This window comes from Lepus europaeus, chromosome 5, assembly GCF_033115175.1.
Source record: "Lepus europaeus isolate LE1 chromosome 5, mLepTim1.pri, whole genome shotgun sequence".
NCBI lineage: Eukaryota > Metazoa > Chordata > Mammalia > Lagomorpha > Leporidae > Lepus > Lepus europaeus.
This window is the reverse complement of record NC_084831.1, coordinates 19,063,148-19,083,796: the sequence shown is the minus strand read 5'-3', so window position 1 is coordinate 19,083,796 and position 20,649 is coordinate 19,063,148. Positions and strand designations below refer to the sequence as shown.

The 20,649-nt window shown below is 46.5% G+C and overlaps 1 protein-coding gene across 1 annotated transcript in view; it reads left to right on the top strand.

Moving 5' to 3' along the window:
- Positions 1–2,330: 2,330 nt before the first annotated feature.
- AUNIP (aurora kinase A and ninein interacting protein) overlaps positions 2,331–20,649 on the top strand; it is a 28,735-nt gene continuing 10,416 nt past the window's right edge. Inside the window, exon 1 of the mRNA XM_062190667.1 lies at positions 2,331–2,472. Coding sequence (XP_062046651.1) covers positions 2,395–2,472 — 78 coding nt within the window. The 5' untranslated portion in view covers positions 2,331–2,394. The remainder of the gene's footprint in view (positions 2,473–20,649) is intronic.

Here is a 20,649-nt window from a genome sequence, read left to right as displayed (position 1 = left end):
GAGTGGGGACATTTTATTACTAAATAAACTTTTAAAGTAGTTAAAAGAATGTGTCTAACATATATAAACCCACCTTATAATTTAACAAAGGAGGATTTTATATATTGACTTTATAATTTTTTTTGAAAGGCAGAAATAGGGACAGGAAACAGATGGAGACCAATCTCCGATCTACTGGTTCATGCCACAAATGCCCACCACAGCTGGGGCTGGGCCAGGCTAAAGCCTGGAGCCCAGAACTCAGTCCTGGTCTCCCACTAAGGTGGCAGGGACCTAAGTACTTGAGCCATCACCTGCCATCTCCTAGGGTGCAAATTAGCAGGAAACTGGAATCGTGAGTGGGGCTGGACTCAAGCACAGGCAATGCAGTATGGGATGTGGATGTCCTAAGCAATGACTTAATCACACGCCAAATGCCTGCCCCTTACGTTAACTTTTACATTGCTGCTTTCTTCCATAGCACACACCAACATATGTATGAGACATGAAGGGAAATTAGGAAGCAAAAAAAGCCTCAAATGAATGAAAAAAAAATCTATTCACTGCTATAATATTCTGGGGCATCTTATACTATAAAACATACAATACATATTACTAAGGTCATTGAAAGCTAATGGAAAGTGCGTATTGTTTAAAACTGCGTGGTTTTAAAAATATATTTTTAATGTGGCATTTATCTTATTTATTTATTTTTACAGGAAGAGTTAGACAGTGAGAGAGAGACAAAGGTCTTCCTTCCGTTGGTTCACCCCCTAAATGGCCGCTACGGCTGGCACACTGCGCCGATCCGAAGCCAGGATTCAGGCACTTCCTCCTGGTCTCCCATGCAGGTGTAGGGCCCAAGCACTTGGGCCATCCTCCACTGCCTTCCCTGGGCCACAGCAGAGAGCTGGCCTGGAAGAGGAGCAACTGGGACAGAATCTGGCGCCCCAACTGGGACTAGAACCTGGGGTGCTGGCGCCACAGGTGGAGGATTAGCCTAGTGAGCCACGGCGCCGGGCTTTTTTTTTTTTTCTTTTGAAAGGCGGAGTTACTTCCATATGCTGGTTCACTCCCCAAGTGGCCACAACAGCCACGGCTGGGCCACGCAGAAGCCAGAAGCCTGAAACTCCCTCTGGATTTCCCACACTGGGGCACAGGCACTTGGGCCACCGTCTGCTGCTTGCCCAGGTGCATTAGTGGGGAGGTGGATGGTATGGAGCAGCTAGAGGTTGTGCTCATAGGGATGCCAGCGTCACCCACTGTGCCACGACGCTGGCCCCAGCCTTTTTTTGGGAGAGACACAGAGAGCGAGCTCCCATCAGCTGGTCCATTCCCCAGACCAGGAGCTGCAAACCAATCAGGTCTCCCACACTGGTGGCAGGTACTCGGCCATCTGCCCGTCAACCCTGCCTCACAGGTGCCCATTGGCAGGAAGCTGGAGTCGGGAGCCAGAGCAGGGAATACAAGCCAGGAACCTGTCATAACCGGTAAGCCCAGTGCCTGCCCCGGATGGCAGACTCTTCGTGCACCAAAGTGAACAGCTTTTCATTACATTTCCCATGACCTTTCTGAAGTGCCCTCGCATGTGACTGTTTATAGTAAACAATAAATATTCCATACGGAGACCGCAGGTGGGCAGGACGCAGACTGTGCATCTCCAAGAGCTTCCGGAATTCACAAAGTTCTCTCCTGGTGCTCTTTAACATCTGAGGTCGCGCCGTCGCCGTGCTTCCAAAACCCTGCTCCATGCAGTCTCAGCGTTTGTTTTTGACGAAGGAAGCAATCCACACCCTCGAGGGTCTGACAGCCACTGAGGGTCGTGTGGAAGACCCCACGGGCGGAGTCGGCCGGCCTGCGCCCGCGCCCTCCGCTTCCTCTGGCGAGGACTGAGCCGCGGGGCAGTTACGGTGAGGACAGACGCAGTTCGGCGGAAAGGAAACTGTACGGGTACGTCGTCGGGTAGCGGCTTCCGCAACACGCGGCTGACACGGCGGGGTAACGCGCCCCCAGGGCCCGCTACGGGCGGCGCGGTGGGCGGGGCTCGGGGAAGGGGCGGGCCCGACGCGGGAACGCGGCGGCGCGGTGGGCGGGGCTCGGGGAAGGGCGGGCCCGACGTGGGAACGCGGCGGCGCGGTGGGCGGGGCTCGGGGAAGGGGCGGGCCCGACGCGGGGACGCGGCGGCGCGGTGGGCGGGGCTCGGGGAAGGGGCGGGCCCGACGCGGGAACGCGGCGGCGCCGGGGGCGGGGCCTGCGTCCGGAGAGGCCGCGGCGTAGCCCCGCCCCCAGCGTTGGCGCGAGATCCGAATGCTGTGGGAGGCGGCTCCTGCCGAGCGCTGAAGCGGCTCCGGCCGGGCCCTGAGGCGTCCCCAGCCCGCGCCTTTGTGGCTTGGCGGCGGCGTCTTTTCGGTGGCCATGAGGCGGAGAGGCCCAGCGGAGGAGGCCTGCGGCGTGTGGCTGGACGCGGCGGCTCTGAAGAGGCGGAAAGTGCAGGTGGGACGTTGGGGCGAGGGTCGGGGCCTGGCGGAGGCGGAAAGGAGGCAGGAGTTTGGGAGGACGTGGAGGTGGCCCAGGGGAAGTGGGGGGCAGAGACAGGACCAGCTTTGGAGAGTCGGTGGCGAGAGGGATTGAGGAAGGCTGAGGAGGTGGGTTGGGGAAGAGAGGCCGGGCGGGGTGTCCAGCTGCGGGGAGAGCGGGGAGGCAATTTGCTCTCGTCGGGAGCTCAGGGCTGGGAGACGGGTGCACACTGGGAAACTCTCGCCCCGAGGGTCTCTGCCCCAAACTTGCCAGGTTGCAGGCCTTACTTGCCCAGATCCAGTAACTTTGAGGGGGAGGGACCGCACCCGGGCCTGTCGCCTAACCTGGACGCTCTGTGATCATTACAAAGAAACACACGTGTGGGCAGTCACTGGTTTGTGTTTACAGAGCACTTTGTGCTGGCCACTGTGCTAAGCATTTTCCATGCGTTTATCTTGTTTTGTGCGACTCTGTCGGATAATCCCGGGATATGAAAAACCGAGGCTTAAAACAGACACCAAGGGCGGGGTTCTTGCTGTCCGGTTGCTCTCGGTGTATTAAGGAGGAAAGAGATCTACGGGTAATTACAACGCCTGGCATTTACTGAGTCTTCAGCATGGGCCACTTTTCTGAGACGTTACACCCCTTCTTAGTAGCAGGCACTCAGCAAAATCCAACGAGGTAGATACGTTGTATACGTTGAGAAAATTGAGGTTTAGATTAAGGAGTGAGTCAAGTCAGCAGGGGCTCAAGCACAGTTCTGGTTGCTCTTAACCCACAATAAGGCAGGATTGAGTCCAGGTGAGTGGTCTCTGGGATGTGTGTGTGATTTTGGGGGGATTACTTTGACTTGCGTTTATCAGGGAAGATTTCACTGCATCGGTAGAAGGGGATTTGAAATTTGAAGAATGTGCTGGGTTTGGCCAGTCTGATCAGTAGTGTAAAGATCAAGTGGTTAATCTAAGTGTCTAAACTGTGAGTAAGACTCCTTTTTGTATGTGGCTACAACCTGCTGGACAAAATCAGTTAATGACTGTTAAAAAGTATTTTACAACTGAAGTTGTTTTTGGAGAAATAACAAATTAGGTGGCGTAACAAATTAAGCTGTCACCTGCAGTGCCACCATCCCATATTGGTGTGGGTTCAAGTCCTGGCTGCTGCACTTCTGATCCCCCTCCTTGCTAATGTGCCTGGGAAAGCAGCAGAGAATGGCCCAAGTGCTTAGGTCCCTGCACTCACGAGGGAGACCCAGAAGAAGCTCCTAGCTTCAGATCAGCCCAGCTCCAGCCATTTCAGCCATCTGGAGAGTGAACCACTGACTTCTCTCTCTCTCTCTGCCTCTCTGTAACTCTGCCTTTCAAATAAATAAATAAATCTTTAAAGAAAGAAAAATAAAAGAATTACCGGTAAAACTACTTGGGGCTTGTGATTGGCATCTGCAGGGGAGGGAAGTCTGACACTGTATCCGGGTAGATAACTGTCAGAATTGAATTGAAGGACACACAGCTGGTGTCCCCTTCCATAGCATTGCTTGTTTGGTGGGTGAGGGAAAGTCTACACACCTGTTTACTTCTGAAAGGCAGAGAGAGAGGTCTTCCATCTGCTGGTTCACTCCCCAGATGGCCGCAACGTCCAGGGATGGGCCAGGCAAGAGCCAGGAGCCTCGAGCAAACTCTGGGTCTCCCATGTGGGCACTTGGGCCATCTTCTACTTTCCCAGGCACATTAGCTGGATTAGAAGTGGAGCAGCAAGGACTTGAACTTTCTCTGTAAGACACACAGGTTTTAATTGGGTATTTTAAAAGGTTATTTTAATATAGCTGATGTTCAAATTTTATATTTTAACTTTCCTCTCTATTAAAACATTGAAAAATATTTCTAACAGATTTTTCTACACAGTCAAAAAGCTTTCAAATGTGATTTGTATATTTGCTTTTTCTTATATTTTAAATGTCATAAAAATTTCTCTACTGTAATATGATTTAGTTTTTTACCCTTGAAATGTGTAACAGAGAAGGAGAAATGAGTCATAACTAAGAAATGGAAATGTGAAGATTCCAGAAATCTTGGCCAAGTCATCCTTGCTTTCCTGGCCAGCCTTGGCAGAGCACAGAGTGCCACTCTGATAATACTCAACAGCTTTGACCCTTTAATTTGTCAGCAGATTTTCTGGCCTCTGCCTTTAAATGTGTTTAGAATTTAATCATTTCTCACTATCTTCACCATTACCACCTGAGCCAGAGACCCTTTGCTCACTGTTAAGTGTAATCCCTCTTCTTGGAGCTGAGTGTTATGGTGTGGCATGATTTTTTTTTTTTTTTTAAGATTTATTTACTTATTTGAAAGGTGGAATTACAGAACGAGAGAGAGAGAGATCTTCATCCGTTGGTTCACTCCCCAAATGGCCACAACAGCCAGGCTGAAGCCAGGAGACTCATCTGGGTCTTGTGGGTGCAGGGGCCCAAGCTCTTGGGCCATCTGCTGATACTTTCCTAGGTGCATTAGTAGAGAGCTGGCTGGGAAGTGGAGCAACCTGGACTGTGCTCACATGGGATGCCGGCATCTCAGGTGGCAGCTTAACCTGCTGTGCCACAATGCTGGCCCAAGTGTAGTGTTTTTAAAATAAGTTCACAAATTCTTCAATACTTCCTTTAAAAGATGCAGCTCAACTGCCTTCCCCTTGAGTTGGACTACATTTACATTTAGTGACTCTAATGAATAAAATGTGCTTACAAGTGTTAGTGTCAGAATTCTGATCCTAGATCATAAATGACTTCGCAGCTCCTGTTTCTTTCTCACTTTGGGAGAAGCTGGCCATTGTGTTGTGAGGACAAAGAAGCAGCTCTATGGAGAGGTCCATGTAATGTCAGCAGTCCTCTGAGTGAGGTATCTTGATGGCTTTGGACTTTGGTTGATTATCTTTTTTTTTTTTTTTTGACAGGCAGAGAGGATAGTGAGAGACACAGAGAGAAAGGTCTTCCTGTTTGCTGCTGGTTCACCCTCCAATGGCCGCTGCAGCCAGCGCATCGTGCTGATCCGAAGCCAGGAGCCAGGTGCTTCTCCTGGTCTCCCATGCGGGTGCAGGGCCCAAGGACTTGGGCCATCCTCCACTGCACTCCCTGGCCACAGCAGAGAGCTGGCCTGGAAGAGGGGCAACCGGGATAGAATCCGGCGCCCCAACCGGGACTAGAACCCGGTGTGCCGGCGCCACAAGGCGGAGGATTAGCCTGTTAAGCCACGGCACCGGCCTGGTTGATTATCTTTTTTAAAAAAACTTATTAATTTGAAAGAGTGCTACCATGTACTGGTTCACTCTCCAAATGACTGCAACAGCTGGGGCTGAGCCAGGGCCAAAGCTAGAAGTGGGGACCACAATCCAGGTTTCCTGTATGTGTGGCAGGAACCTAACTGCTTGTGCCATCATCACTGCCTCTCCGGGTCCCCGTTAGCTGGAAGCTGTAGTTAGGAGCTAGAACTGAGTGTTGAACTCAGGTGCTGTAATGTCAAATGCAGGCGTCATAACCAGTGGCTTAACTGCTAGACAAAATGCCTACTCATCACCCCCACCCTCTAGCGACTTCTTTAGAAAGAGGTGTGCAGGCATGGGCTTTTAAAATTTTTTATTTTTTATTTTTTTTTATTTGAAAGGCAGAGATGCAAACAGAGAACTCCTAGCTTCTGGTTCATTCTCCAAATGCCCATGACAGCCTAAGTGGGGTTGGTGTGAGGACAAGAACTCATTTAGGTCTCTCATGTTGGTGGCAGAGTCCCAATTATTTGAGCCATCTCCTGCTGCCTCCTGAGGTGCACATTAGCAGGAAGCTGGAACCGGTAACAGAGTCGGGACTCGAACCCAGCACTCTGATATGGGAAGTAGGTGTATACTAAGTGATGTCTTAACTGCTACACCAAATGTTCACCTGTGCTGTCTTGAATACAGCTTCATGAGGCTGAGGCAGAACCACTCAACTAGGCTTCTCCCAAGTTCTTTTTTTTTTTTTTTTTAAGATTAATTAATTTACTTGAACGACAGCATGTGCTTCCAGCCACTGGCTGCAATAGCTGGAACTGGGCCAGGAGCTTCTGAGTCTCCCATGTGGTTGTAGGGGCCCAAGGACTTGGGCCATCCTTTGCTGCTTTCCCAGGCCGTAGCAGAGAGCCAGAAGAGGTGCCCACTTGGGATGCCAGCACAGCAGGCAGAGGCTTAACCTTCTGTGCTGCATTGCCGGCCCCTCTCCCAAGTTCTTGATGCACAGAAGTGAGATAAAAGATGTTTGTTTTATAAGTTGCTGAGTTTTGTGGTAATTTGTTATACATTGATAGGAAACTGTATAAGCTTTTGGTCTTGGAAGTAGAATGCTACCAGACAAAGGGCTTTGGAATGATTCAGGTGGCAGCTGGAAGGACTGAAGCAAATCTAGTGAAAGCTTGAAGAGCTTCTAAGAAACTTTCTAGAATTATGATCTTTAAGGAGGCTGTGGGTGAGGGTGCAGAGGACAGTAAGAAGGTCTGGGAGACTGGAGGGAAGGTTATCCTTGTCATTACAGAAGGCTTAGTGACCGTGTTGGTTGTAGTAGGGTGGGAGGCCGTGAGTGTACCTCATAGGCTAGGTCATGTGGCTAAGATTTACAAGCAGTGCTGTAGGTGATCTCTTGTTTCTTTTTGCTGGGAGTAACACAATACTAGCAGAGGATGAGATAGGTTAAACAAAAAGGTGCTAAAACTTAGTGATTTTGAAAATTCCCAGCTTCCTCAGGTAGCACACAAATGCTTAAATTAAGAAAGCACTTCTGGGGAAGGATCTAATTTAGAGGACAGCAAGGACAGTGGGATTGAAGATAGGAGCTGAGGATGGCTGTAAACCTTGTTAAGACCAGGAAGTTCTAAGGTGGTCCCTCAGCACGATTTACTCAAAGTGCTAGAACTTCTAAGAATGTGAGAATCTTATGGGTGTTATCACTCAGCAAAGCCCAAGGTAGAAGAGGCTTACTTCAGAGAAGGTGGAGGATGTAGCTTTTCATTAATGGAGTATACTCCAATAGTATTCATGGAAGACTCGGTTTTTAAGAAATTACATTGGTATCATTACTACCCGCTTGGATGAAAATGACAGAGATAGTACAAATGAAGTCTTGGGAGCCCAAAACTTCTTTTTTTTAAATTTTATTTTATTTTTATTTTTGACAGGCAGAGTGGACAGTGAGAGAGAGACAGAGAGAAAGGTCTTCCTTTTGCCATTGGTTCACCCTCCAATGGCCGCCGCGGCCGGCGCGCTGCGGCCTGCGCACCGCGCTGATCCAATGGCAGGAGCCAGGTGCTTATCCTGGTCTCCCATGGGGTGCAGGGCCCAAGGACTTGGGCCATCCTCCACTGCACTCCCTGGCCACAGCAGAGAGCTGGCCTGGAAGAGGGGCAACCGGGACAGGATTGGTGCCCCGACCGGGACTAGAACCTGGTGTGCCGGCGCCGCAAGGTGGAGGATTAGCCTAGTGAGCTGCGGCGCCGGCCGGGAGCCCAAAACTTCTGCAGACTGGAGCAGGCTGAGAAAACTCAGCTGCAAACACAGGATAATCCAGAATGGAGAACCAAGAATGATTCTCTAGCAGGGGCAGGAATGAATTCTAATCAAAGAACTTTGATTATTTGCTTGGCTAGATTTTAGAATTGGAATTGATTGGTGACTCACTTGTTTACCTTTTTTTCCTAAGTATTTTCTTACATATTTTTTATTTGAGAGGCAGAGAGAGCTCCCATCCACTTGTTCAGTTCCCTAAATGCGTACAACATCTGGGACAGGGCCAGGCCGAAGCCAGAAGCTGGAAACTCAACCCAGGCCTCCTCCCAGGGTGTGTGTCAACGGGAAGCCAGAATTAGGACCAGAGCTGGGACTCAAACCCAAGCACTCTGAGATGTGGATAACCCAAGGAGCATTCTTAACTGCTGTGTCAAATGCCTACCCCAATTAAAAATTTTATTAATTTACCTTCATTTTAATTTGAAAGGTGAGAGGAGACAGGTTCACTCTTCAGAAGCCCATAATAGTCAGGTTTGGGCCAGGCTGAAGCCAGGAGCCCAGGACTCAGTCTGGGTCTCCACATGGGTGGTAAGGACCCAAGTACTTGAGCCATCATCTGCCTCCCAGTGTGTACATTTGCAAGGAGTTGGATTGGAAGCAGAGTAGCCAGAACTCAAACCAGGAACTTCAAGATGGGATTCAGGTGCCCGAGTGGTGACTTAACCACTGCACCTAATGCTTGCCCTAATTTGGAAAGATCTAAATCATAATGTATAACCTGTATCTATAATGGAATGAAGCATGAAGTCAATAACAGGAGGTAAAGTAAAAAATGTATAATATGTTGAAATTAAATAGCACTTGCCTAAGTAACCAGATGTCAGAGAATAAATCAAAAAGGAAATTAGAAAGTACTTTGTGGCACAGTAGGTTAATCCTCTGCCTGTGGTGCCAGCAACCCGTATGGGCGCCAGTTCTAGTCCTTGCTGCTCCTCTTCCAATCTGGCTCTCTGCTGTGGCCTGGGAAAGCAGTGGAGGGTGGCCCAAGCACTTGGGCCCCTGCACCCACATGGGAGACCTGGAAGAAGCTGCTGGTTCCTAGCTTCGGATTGGCTCAGCTCTGGCCATTGCGGCCATTGGGGAGTGAACCAGCATATGGAAGACCTTTCTCTCTGTATCTCCCTCTCACTGTCTGTAACTCTACCTCTCAAATAAATACATCTTTTTTTTTTTTAAAGGGGGGGGAATGTCAATAAAAAAAAAAAAAAACACAGCTAAAGATAGCCTATTTTTAAAAAAAAGTATTTTAGGTGGGTAGCATTGTGATGCTACCACTTGTGACACCAGCCCTGGCTACTCTGCTTCCGATCCAGCTTCCTGCTGATGTGCCTGGGAAGGTAATGGATGTCAAAAACTTGGGCCCCTGCCACCCACATGGGAGACAAGATGGAGTTCCTGGCTCCTGACTTCAGCCTGGCCCCACCCTGGCTGTCGTGGCCATTTTGGGAGACTGAACTAGCAGATGGAAGATCGATCTCTCTTTCTCTCTGTCACTCTGCCTTTCAAATAAATATGTAATGAATCTTTTTTAAAGGTTGACTTTGAGGGGCTGGTGCTGTGGCATAGTGGGTAAAGCCACTGCCTGTGATGCTGGCATTCCTTATGGGCACTGGTTCAAGTCTTGGTTGCTTCACTTCTGATCCATCTCCCTGCCTGGGAAAGCAGTGGAAGATGAGTCAAGTCCTTGGGCCTCTGCACCCGTGGAAAAGACCCAGAAGAGGCTCCTGGCTTCAGACCTGGCCAGGAGCTGGTCATTGCAGCCATCTGGGGAGTGAACCAATGGATGAGAGATTTCTGTCTCTCCCTCCCTCCCTCTCTCCAGTTCTTTCATATCAATAAATTTTTTAAAAAGTTACTTCGAGGTAAATTAAAACAAAACACAGTGTATCAAAATTTATAAGCAGCAGCCAACATCGTACTTAGAAGGTATTTATAGGCTGGCGCCGTGGCTCAACAGGCTAATCCTCCGCCTGCGGCGTCGGCACCCCAGGTTCTAGTCCCGGTCGGGGCACCAATCCTGTCCCGGTTGCCCCTCTTCCAGGCCAGCTCTCTGCTATGGCCCGGGAGTTCAGTGGAGGATGGCCCAAGTGCTTGGGCCCTGCACCCCATGGGAGACCAGGATAAGCACCTGGCTCCTGGCTTCGGATCAGCGAGATGCACTGGCCGCAGCAGCCATTGGAGGGTGAACCAGCGGCAAAAAGGAAGACCTTTCTCTCTGTCTCTCTCTCTCTCACTGTCCACTCTGCCTGTCAAAAAAAAAAAAAGAAAAAAAAGAAAAAAAAATTAACCTAGTCAAAACTAAGAGTCAAGTTGCTAAAAACAATAATGAAAGAGGGGTATCACTACTGACCTTACGGAAAGGAAAAGAATTATAAAGGAATGCTTTAAACAACTGTATTCTAACAAATTGAGATAGCTTAGATTTAGTGAACAAATTCCTAGAAAGTTAAAAAAAAAAAAAAACTACTAAAACTAACTCAAGAAGCAATAATCTAAATGGACTTTATTTTTTTTAAAGATTTATTTATTTATTTGAAAGGCAGAGTTACTGAGAGGCAGAGACAAAGGCACAGAGAGAGATCATCCATTCTCTGGTTCACTCCTCAAATGGCCACAACTGTCAGAGCAAAACCCGTATGATCATCTCAGAAGACACAGAAAAAGCAGTTGACTAATACCATTTCTTGATTAAAATAATTAAACTAGAAATAGAAGGGAACTTTCTCAACCTGATAAGAATAATCTGTGAAAACCCATGGATGACATCATACTTAATAAAGATTGAATGCTTCTATCCTGAACATTAGATTGTAGACTTTTAAGTTTGAAACAAAGCACCCAGACAGTGGGTCAGGGCAGGAAAGACTTATTGTAGACAGGACAACATAATAAAGGAGGTGAAGGATAAGCTTCATTGGCAAGCGGCGGGTGGGTGGGTGGGTGGGTCTGAAAAGAGGTTTAGTGCCCTCCTGCTGGCACCCCCTTCTGCTGGCATAGTGGGCAGTTGTCCTTTTATGCTGCTTGCCTGGGAAAGGACTGTGTATTTATGCAAAGACCCACATCTGCTGTGATAAGGTGAGTCTTAAACAGGCAAAATGCCCCCTTGGCAGCCTTGGCAGGTGTTTATTGGGATCCTTTTTTTTTTTTTTTTTTTTTGACAGGCAGAGTGGATAGTGAGAGAGAGACAGAGAGAAAGGTCTTCCTTTTTGCCGTTGGTTCACCCTCCAATGGCTGCTGCGGCCGGCGCATCTCGCTGATCCGAAGCCAGGAGCCAGGTGCTTCTCCTGGTCCCTCATGCGGGTGCAGGGCCCAAGGACTTGGGCCATCCTCCACTGCCTTCCCGGGCCATAGCAGAGAGCTGGCCTGGAAGAGAGGCAACCGGGACAGAATCTGGCACCCCGACCGGGACTAGAACCTGGTGTGCCGGCGCCACAGGCAGAGGATTAGCCTATTGAGCTGTGGTGCCGGCCAGAGTCCTGGTTCTGCTCCCCTTTCCAGCTTCCTGCCTGTGCATAAATTGAGAGACATTGGTGATGGCTTACCCATGTGGAAGTCCTCAGTTGAGTTCCTGGTTCATGGCTTCAGCCTGGCTGAGCTGGGCATTTGGGAGAGTGAACCACCAGATGTGAGATCTCTCAGTCCCCTCCCTCCTTCCTTCCTCTCCCTCTCCCCTCATATAAACATCAAAAAAAAGAAAGTGCTCCCCAAATTTCTCTGTAGAAGCAGTTCAACCCCTATCAAAATCTCAGTTGCCATTTTGTAGAAATTGACAATCTGATCTTAAAATTCATATAAAATGCAAGAATCCAGAATGACCAAAAGAAGCTTAGAAAAAAAGAGGATTCACACTTAATTGATTTCAATTACTATAAAGCCATAGTGCTTAGGAGAGTTCTGTACTCTTGTAAGGACATACATGTAGGCCAAAATAATAAAATTCAAAGTCCAGAAAGAAATTCTTAAATTTACAGGATAATTTAATTGCCTGGAAATGGGAATTTTTTTTTTTTTCAATAAATGGTCTCAGAGCAACTGCATATCCACATTCAAAAGAATGATTTTGGACCCCTACATCATACACAAATTAATTCAAAATGGTATGTTAAATTTAAGATATGAAACTACAAAATTAATGGAGAAAAGATAGGAGTAAATATTCATGATCTTTGTTTTTTTTAAGATTTATTTATTTATTTGAATGAGTTACACAGAGAGAGGAGAGGCAGAGAGAGAGAGGTCTTCCATCCGATGATTCACTCCCCAATTGGCTGCAATGGCCAGAGCTGTGCCAATCCAAAACCAGGAGCCTGGAGCCTCTTCTGGGTCTCCCACGCGGGCGCAGGTGCCCAAGGACTTGGGCCATCTTGTACTGCTCTCTCGGCCATAGCAGAGAACTGGATTGGAAGTGGAGCAGCTGAGACTCGAACCGGCGCCTATATGGGATGTCAGCGCTTCAGGCTAGGGCGTTAACCTGCTGTGCCACAGCGCCGGCCCCTATTCATGATCTTTTTTTTTTTTTTTTTTTGACAGGCAGAGTGGACAGTGAGAGAGACAGAGAGAAAGGTCTTCCTTTTTGCCGTTGGTTCACCCTCCCATGGCCGCCGCAGTAGGCGCGCTGCGGCCGGCGCACCGCGCTGATCCGATGGCAGGAGCCAGGTGCTTATCCTGGTCTCCCATGGGGTGCAGGGCCCAAGCACTTGGGCCAACCTCCACTGCACTCCCTGGCCACAGCAGAGAGCTGGCCTGGAAGGGGGGCAACCGGGACAGGATTGGTGCCCCGACCGGGACTAGAACCCGCTGTGCCGGCGCCGCAAGGCGGAGGATTAGCCTAGTGAGCCGCTGCGCCGGCTCCCCTATTCATGATCTTAAGTTAGGTAGAGCTACCTTTAAAATAGGAAAATTGGAATTCATCAAAATTGACAACTGAACTAAAGAGTCTGTGTAGACATTTTTCTAGGGAACGTGTGTACATGGCTGGTGCACACATGAAAAGATACTCAACATCTAAGGAAATGCAAATGAAAACCATAATGAAATACATCATACTCACTAGGATGGCTATATTCAAAAAGCTAATAACAAGTCGTAGCAAGTTGAAATTGGAACCCTCATACTTTACTAGAAATACATAAAATGATATAGTACTTTATATATAGTTTGACAGTGCCTCAGAATGTTAAACTTAGTGACTGAATGACTTGACAGTTTTTCTGGGATGATACCCTAGAGATAGGAAAACATGTCTGCACAAAACCTTGTACATGAATGCTCTTAGCGTCGTTTCCCACAATAGCTCCAAATTGGAAACCACCCAAGTGTCCATCAACTGATAAATGGATAAATAAAATATATCTATACATTGGAATGTTATTTGACAACAAATAGAGTGAAGTTCTGGTACATACTGTAACATGGATGGATCTCCAAAACAGGAGGTTCAGTGAAAGACGGAGTCACCAAAGACCAGATATTGTATGACAAATGAGAAGTCCAGAGTAGGCAAACTTACAGAAACTGTTTTCTGAGCCTGTGATTGAATGGGAATTAAGAATGACTGCTAGGGGCTACAGGGTTTCTTTTTTAGAAAATTAGGTTGAGTGATATTTATACAACATTGTGATTATGAAGGGTATTTCAAAGAATTTCTGTAAAATTGGGGTGGGCATTTGGCACTAAGATGCTGCTTAGGATGCTTCTTGCTAATGTGCATCCTGGGAGTCAGTAGATGATGGGTCAAGAAGTTGAGCCTCTGCTACCCATGTAGGAGACCAGATGGGGTTCCAGGCTCTTTACTTTGCTCTGTCTTGGCACTGGCTATTGTGGACATCCGAGGGTAAGCCAGAGAATAGAAAATTTGTCTCTGTATTTCTCTGCTTTTCAAGTAAAATGAAAATAAAAAGTTTATTTTGGTGCAAAAATTTTTGACACCCATGCATAATTTTTCCTTTTTTAAAGGATTTATTTATTTTGAAAGAGGGAGACACACAGATCTTCCATCCGTCTGCTTGTTTTCTTCCCAAAATGGCCATAGTGGCCAGGAGTGGGCCAGTTCTAAGCCAGGAGCTGGGAACTTCATCCAGGTCTCCCACATGGGTGGCAGGGGCCCACTGTTGGGTAGACCACCTGTCATTGCTTTCCCAGGCCATTAACAGGGAGCTAGATGAGAAGTGGAGCAGCTGGGACATGAACTGGTGCCCATATGGGATGCCAGTGTCACAGGCGGTAGCTTTATCAATTATACCACAATGCTGACCTCCATGATGTTTCAGAATACATTTTTCCACTAACTTGTTTATTAATGATCTTATTTACTAAAAGTCACTTAACTGTGCGTTTAAATGGATGTGTTTAATGGTATATGAATTTTATCTTAACAAAATTGAAGATACAAAGGCTTTGTGGGAGAGGTGACATTTGAGGTGCACATTGAAATAAGGGTCAGATTTTGTTGGAAAGCAGTGGAAGTAGAGTGGGCATTCCAGAGATAGTGTGACTCAGTGCCACAGAGGAAGGAAATAGGAAGGGATGTTTTTGAAACAAGTGAAAGGGAGTCACCAAGATCTCATTTCTGATATCAGCTGCAAGTTTGGGGGATCCCAAAACCACTGTCAGATCCCACTGAAAACTATTATGCTCATGGTCACAGTTTATTACACCTAAGAAGTACAGATGAAAATCAGTGAACGGCAGGGGCAGTTAGGGCAGAGACGAGTGGAATTCCAATCCTGCATCTTCCAGTGAAGTATTGGATAGCACTAACTGCTCACAGCAGTGAAATAGTCAATACACCCAGAGGACTGCCAATCATGGAAGTTCTCCTGGCCTTGGTGTCCGGTGTATTTTGGGAGCTACTTTAGTTTTCAGCCGATGTGGAGGTCAAGGTGATACTTCATGGCCCAAAGTCCCCACTGATGCATCTCTTTGTTAGCTTAGGCTGTCTAGCATGACCAAGGCTCCTCAGGTACAAAAAAAAGAAATCCGAATAGATTGGACATTACAAAGACTTGGAGATTACTTCTCAGGAGCCAAGGGCAAAGGCCAGATCTCTCTTTGGGGAAGATTTTCTTTTTAAAGATTTATTTATTTATTTGAAAGGCAGAGTTATAGAAAGAGAAGAGACAGATCTTCCATCCACTGGATCATTCCCCAAATGTCCAGCCGCAACAGCCAGGGCTGGGCAAGGCTGAAACTGGAAGCTTAATCTGGATCTCCCCAATGGATGCAGAGGCCCAATTACTTCGGCCATCTTCACTGCTTTCCAGGTACATAAGGGAACTGGATCATAAGTGAAACAGCCAGGACTCAAACTGGTGCCCATGTAGAATGCTGGCTGTGCCACAACACTGGCTTCCAGAAGATTTTTTGCTGCACAGGCAGTAATTCAAGTTAGTTAAAGTGTAAGGTACGTGGAGGTGGTTGAAGGTGAGATTAGATGGGTAAACTAAAGTGTAAAGTACATGGAGGTGGTCGAAGGTGAGATTAGGTGGGTCAACTAAATGTCATGCTGTTGTAAATTTATGCAAGGCATATGATGTAATAGGAAGTGTTTCTAAGGTTAACCCAATAATGGTTACAGTGTAACAGTATGTGGTACCCTGAATAGTTAGCTTAGAGAAATTTGGAGGATATTGCTAAGTTTAGTCAAGAAATAACAAAGGGGCCAGCGCTGTGGCGTAGCAGGTAAAGCTGCCGCATGCAGTGCCAGCATCCCATATGGGCGTTGGTTCTAGTCCTAGCTGCTCCACTTCAGATCCAGCTCTCTGCTATGGCCTGGGAAAGCAGCAGAAGATGGCCCAAGTCCTTGGGCCCCTGCACCCACGTGGGACACCCCAAGGAAACTCCTGGCTCCTGCCTTCAGATCTGTGCAGCTCCAATTAGGAGCGAACCAGTGGATGAAAGACCCCTCCCTCCCTCCCTCCGTCCCTCCCTCCCTCTCTCTCTCTGCCTCTGCCTATCCCTCTCCTCCTCTCTCTGTGTAACTCAGATAAATAAATAAAAATCTTAAAAAAAAAAAAAAAGAAATAACAAAGACCTAATCTAGGATAATAGAAATAGAAAGTTGTTCTTAGTGGGTAGCTGTTTGACCTAGTGTTTAAGACACTGGTTGGGAGGCCTGCATTCTATATCCAAGTGCCTGGGCTTGATATTTGGCTCCACTCCCAATTCCAGCTTCTTACTAATGTGCACCCTGGGAGGCAGTGGTGATGGCTCAAGTAGCTGGATTTCTACCACTCATTTGGGAGATCTAGATTGAAGTTCTGACTTTCAGTTTTGCGTGGCCCAGCCCTTGCCATTTCATGCATTTTGAGAGCAAACCAGTACATGGGAGCACTCTGTCTCTCTGCCTTTCAAATAAATACAAAAAGAATTTTTTTTAAACATGTGGTTTTGCTCAAGAAGGAACTATTTTTAAATAGGCTTGGGATGGGTCTTTTAAGCTATGATTTTGTTCCAGTTATCTATAGCTCTAGTGCCTTTTCCCCTTTAAAGGCCCTGTGCAGGGGGCAGAGTTGTGGTGCAGTGGGTTAAGCTGCTGCCTGTGATGCCAGCATTACAGGTTAGTGTTCCACCCCTTTTTTCTTTTTTAAAGATTTATTTATTTGAAAGACAGAATTACAGAGAGAGGTAGAGACAGAGAGGTCTTCCATTTGCTGGTTTACTCCCCAGATGGTCGCAACAGCTGGAGCTGCACCGATCTGAAGCCAGGAGCTTCTTCCGGGTCTTCCACCTGGGTGCAGGGGCCCAAGGACTTGGGCCATCTTCTGCTGCTTTCCAGGCCATAGCAGAGAGCTGGATCAGAAGTGGAGCAGCTAGGACTCAAACTGGTGCCCTATGGGATGCTGGCACTGCAGGTGGCAGCTTTACCTGCTACACCACAGTGCCAGCCTCACTAGCACTTCTTACTCCAGTCTAACTTAGTATCCCTTAACCTTTCCCTTTCCCATGCTCCTTCTTCCCCCACCTTCTGGTTCTGGTAACCAGTTATACTCTCAACTTCTATGAGATAAACATTTTTAGAATCTTTGTATGCATGAGATGGTGGGTACTTGTCTTTCCGTGCTTGGCTTATTTCACTTACCATGCAATTCCATCCACGTTGTTGCAAATGACAAGATTTCATCTGTTTTACTGCTGGGCAGTTTTCCATTGTGTATTTGTAGCACATTTTCTTTATCCATTAATCAGCTGATGGACATTCGGGTGGTTTCCATTTCTTTGGCTGTTGTAAATAGTGCTGCAGTATAGAGTGCAGATGTCTCTTTAAGGACTGATTTCATTTCTCTGTGAAATATGCTCAGTAGTTAGATTGCTGGGTCAGGTATATGGTAGATCGATTTTTAGGGTTTTTAGGTTTTCCACCATGGCCGTCCTAATTTAAAGTTCCAACAACAGTGGATACAAGTTCCCTTTTCTCCACAAACTCCTAACACTTGTTATCTTTTGTGTTTTTGGTAAAGCTGTTCTAACTGTGGCTTTGTTTCACATTTTTCTAATGATTAGTGATATTCAGTACTTTTTCATGTACCTGTTGGCCATTTATGTGTCTTCCTTTGAAAAAAGATTGTTTAGATCTGCTCATTTTTAAGATGAATATTTGGATTTTTTGCTATTGGTTTATGTATCCTGGTTATTAATCCCTTGTTAGATGTATAGCTTGCAAATATCTTCTCCCATTCTATAGGTTTATCTTTTCACTGTTTATGGCTTCCTTTGCTCTACAGAAGCTTTTTTTAGTTTGATAAAATCAAATTTGTCTATTTTTGCTTTTGTTTCTTGTGCTTAAATGAAGCAAATTCTGAATTAATACAGTCATGTGTAGCTTAAAAACAGAAGTATGTTCTGAGAAATGTGTCGTTATGCGATTTCATCATTGTGCAAACGAGTAGAGTATATACTTAAACAAACCTGGATGGCTTAGGTCAATAACTTGTCATAGCCTCTAAGTACAACCAAGAGATGCAATAAATGAGATGTACTTATATTAGACTGCTGTGGCACACTGCTTCATGGCAGCTTGTTTCTTGATAAGTAGGCGTACACTCCAAAATAATGAAATGTAAAGTAGGGAAAGCAGTAACAGTTTATTATCAAGTATTATGCAATGTACATAATTGTATTGCTGTACTTTTGTATGACTGGCAGTGTAGCATCCCCACCAACATATGAGTAATGTGTTGCACTATAACATGACAACTATGACATCACTGAGCAATAGGAATTTTTCAGTTCCATTGTGATCCTATAGGACCACCATCATATGTGTGATCCTTAGATGGAGCATACTGTACTGTTACTCATTCACAGAGCTGCTGTGTTGTTGGAGATGCCCGGTGATGAGAATATTGACAGGTTTTCTTGATCATGCTCCTTCAACAGTCCGCTTTGTTAAGTAGCATCATCCTTTCAGCCTAACTTGATGAGGCATGACCGTACTGGTTGGAAAAGTTTTCCATCCTAAATTTCACCAAATTGATGCTGTGAAAGAACTGAGTCTGGGTCTCCCCAGTAGGTGGCAGGGTCTCAAGTACTTAAACTATCAACTGCTGCTTTCTAGGATATACATTAGCAGGAGGAACAAATTGAAAGTGGAGCCAGAACTTGAACTCCATTCATTCCAAGATGGGATACAGGCATCCCAAGCAGTGTTTTAACTGTTGTGTCAATTGTGTGTCTCCCCCTTTTCTTTTTTAGATTTATAATGGGTTTATTAAGAAAAATGAATCAAAACTTGGCAGAATTAGAACATCAATGTCAAAAAGTAGAGTCTCTCAACTTCATATAAATATGGTACAGGGTTTTAATGGCTGTTTTTCTTTCTCTTAGATTTTTGCAAAGTGAAATGAAACAACAAGTTGAAAATAAGTAGTATTTGTTTGCTATACAGGGGAGAGCAGTTAGTAAAACATCGGAGTTGAAAAATCACTTGGGAGAATGTTCAACAAAAAAGCAAGGCCAGCTGTGCCGTAGGCCTTCAAGTGGACAGTGACCATTAACAGGGGGTGACCATCAATGGCCAAGGAGTGGACTGTATATTGGCGTCATGGCCCTGAGCAACATACAGCTTCACTTTGTAATTTCTTCTTAAAAGTCCAGTTTTGTTTTGTTTTAAGATTTATTTGAACGGCAGAGTTACAGAGAGGCAAATGTATAGAGAGGTCTTCATCTGCTGGTTCACTCCCCAGATGACGGCAACGGCTGGAGCTGTGCTGATCCAAAGCCAGGAACCTGGAGCTTCTTCCTGGTCTCCCATGTGGGTGGAGGGCCCAAGGACTTGAGCCATGTTCTCCTGCTTTCCCAGGCCACGGCAGAGAGCTGGGTTGGAAGTGGAGCTGCTGGGACTCAAAGCAGTGCACATATGGGATGCCAGGACTGCAGATGGCAGGCTTACCTGCTATGCCACAGCACCAGTCCCAAGTATAATTTTGAGTTACTGTGTTAGGAGATTCTCCAAATAAAAGTTCATTTAATTTTTAGGGTAAGATTGGGGCTGGCATTGTGGTGTAGGGGTTTCAGCCACCACCTGTGACACCAGAATCCCTTATGGGTTCCAGTTTGAGTTCCAGCTGTTCCACTTCTGAACCAGCTTCCTGCTAATGGCCTAGGAAAGAAGTGGAACATGGCCTAAGTGCTTGATCCCCTGCCATTCACATGAGAGACCCAGATGAAGCTCCTGGCTTCTGTCTGGCCTAGCCCTGGCCGTTGTGGCCAACTGAGGAGCAAACCAGTGAATGGAGGAACTCTGTATGTCCTCCCTATCTGTAACTCTGCCTATCAAATTAATTATTTAAAAGATTTGGTAAGAGTGAAAAAGAGTATTAAATAACCCATAGATTATGACATTTAACCTGTCCTAGGGAAGAAATTGTACCTATGAATCCTGTTAGATGTGAAAATAATTTAGCTCTACTGCCACCAATGGCTAACTAGCTGGATGTGAGCAGCCACTTGCACAGGGCACCATGGTAGGAATGCCACACTGAAGCCTCACTCCCAGCTCAGGGGCCTCAGAAGGCAGACAGGTCTATACCTGAAGCTCGCTTTCAGGGTTCACTTTTAAATATATTTGCTTGAAAGACTGGTGCCTCAGTAAGCATGAAAGGGAGGGGGGGAGGACCTAATTATAGCAACAATGAAAGTTGACTTCTTACTTAAATGAACAGACATAGGTCATCAAACCAGCTGTTTCAAAGATAGTATTATCTTTATTAAAAACAGACATAGCAGCACTTAGAAAACAAGAGCCCATGAAAGGTGTTATAGGCTATTAACTGATAGTGTGAATAGGACAAGCCCCAGCTCAGCGGACTGTGGGCTCTGCATCACAGTGGTAGTCTGCAGCCGCCTGCTGCGCATAACAGGGTATACCCAGAACACCTGGGGCACTCCTCAACTCCATGCCTGTGTCACTGTGTGAATGGTCAGGCAAGTCAAGAATCACCCTGCTTAGCAGCATCTGGAGCACTCCTTTGTGTTCTGGAGGTGGCTGGTGTACTCGACTCATTTAAAAAATCAATAAAAATCACTTCCCCTTGCCCAGTGTTATGGCAGAAATACTGTTGCTGAAGAGATGTACTCTTC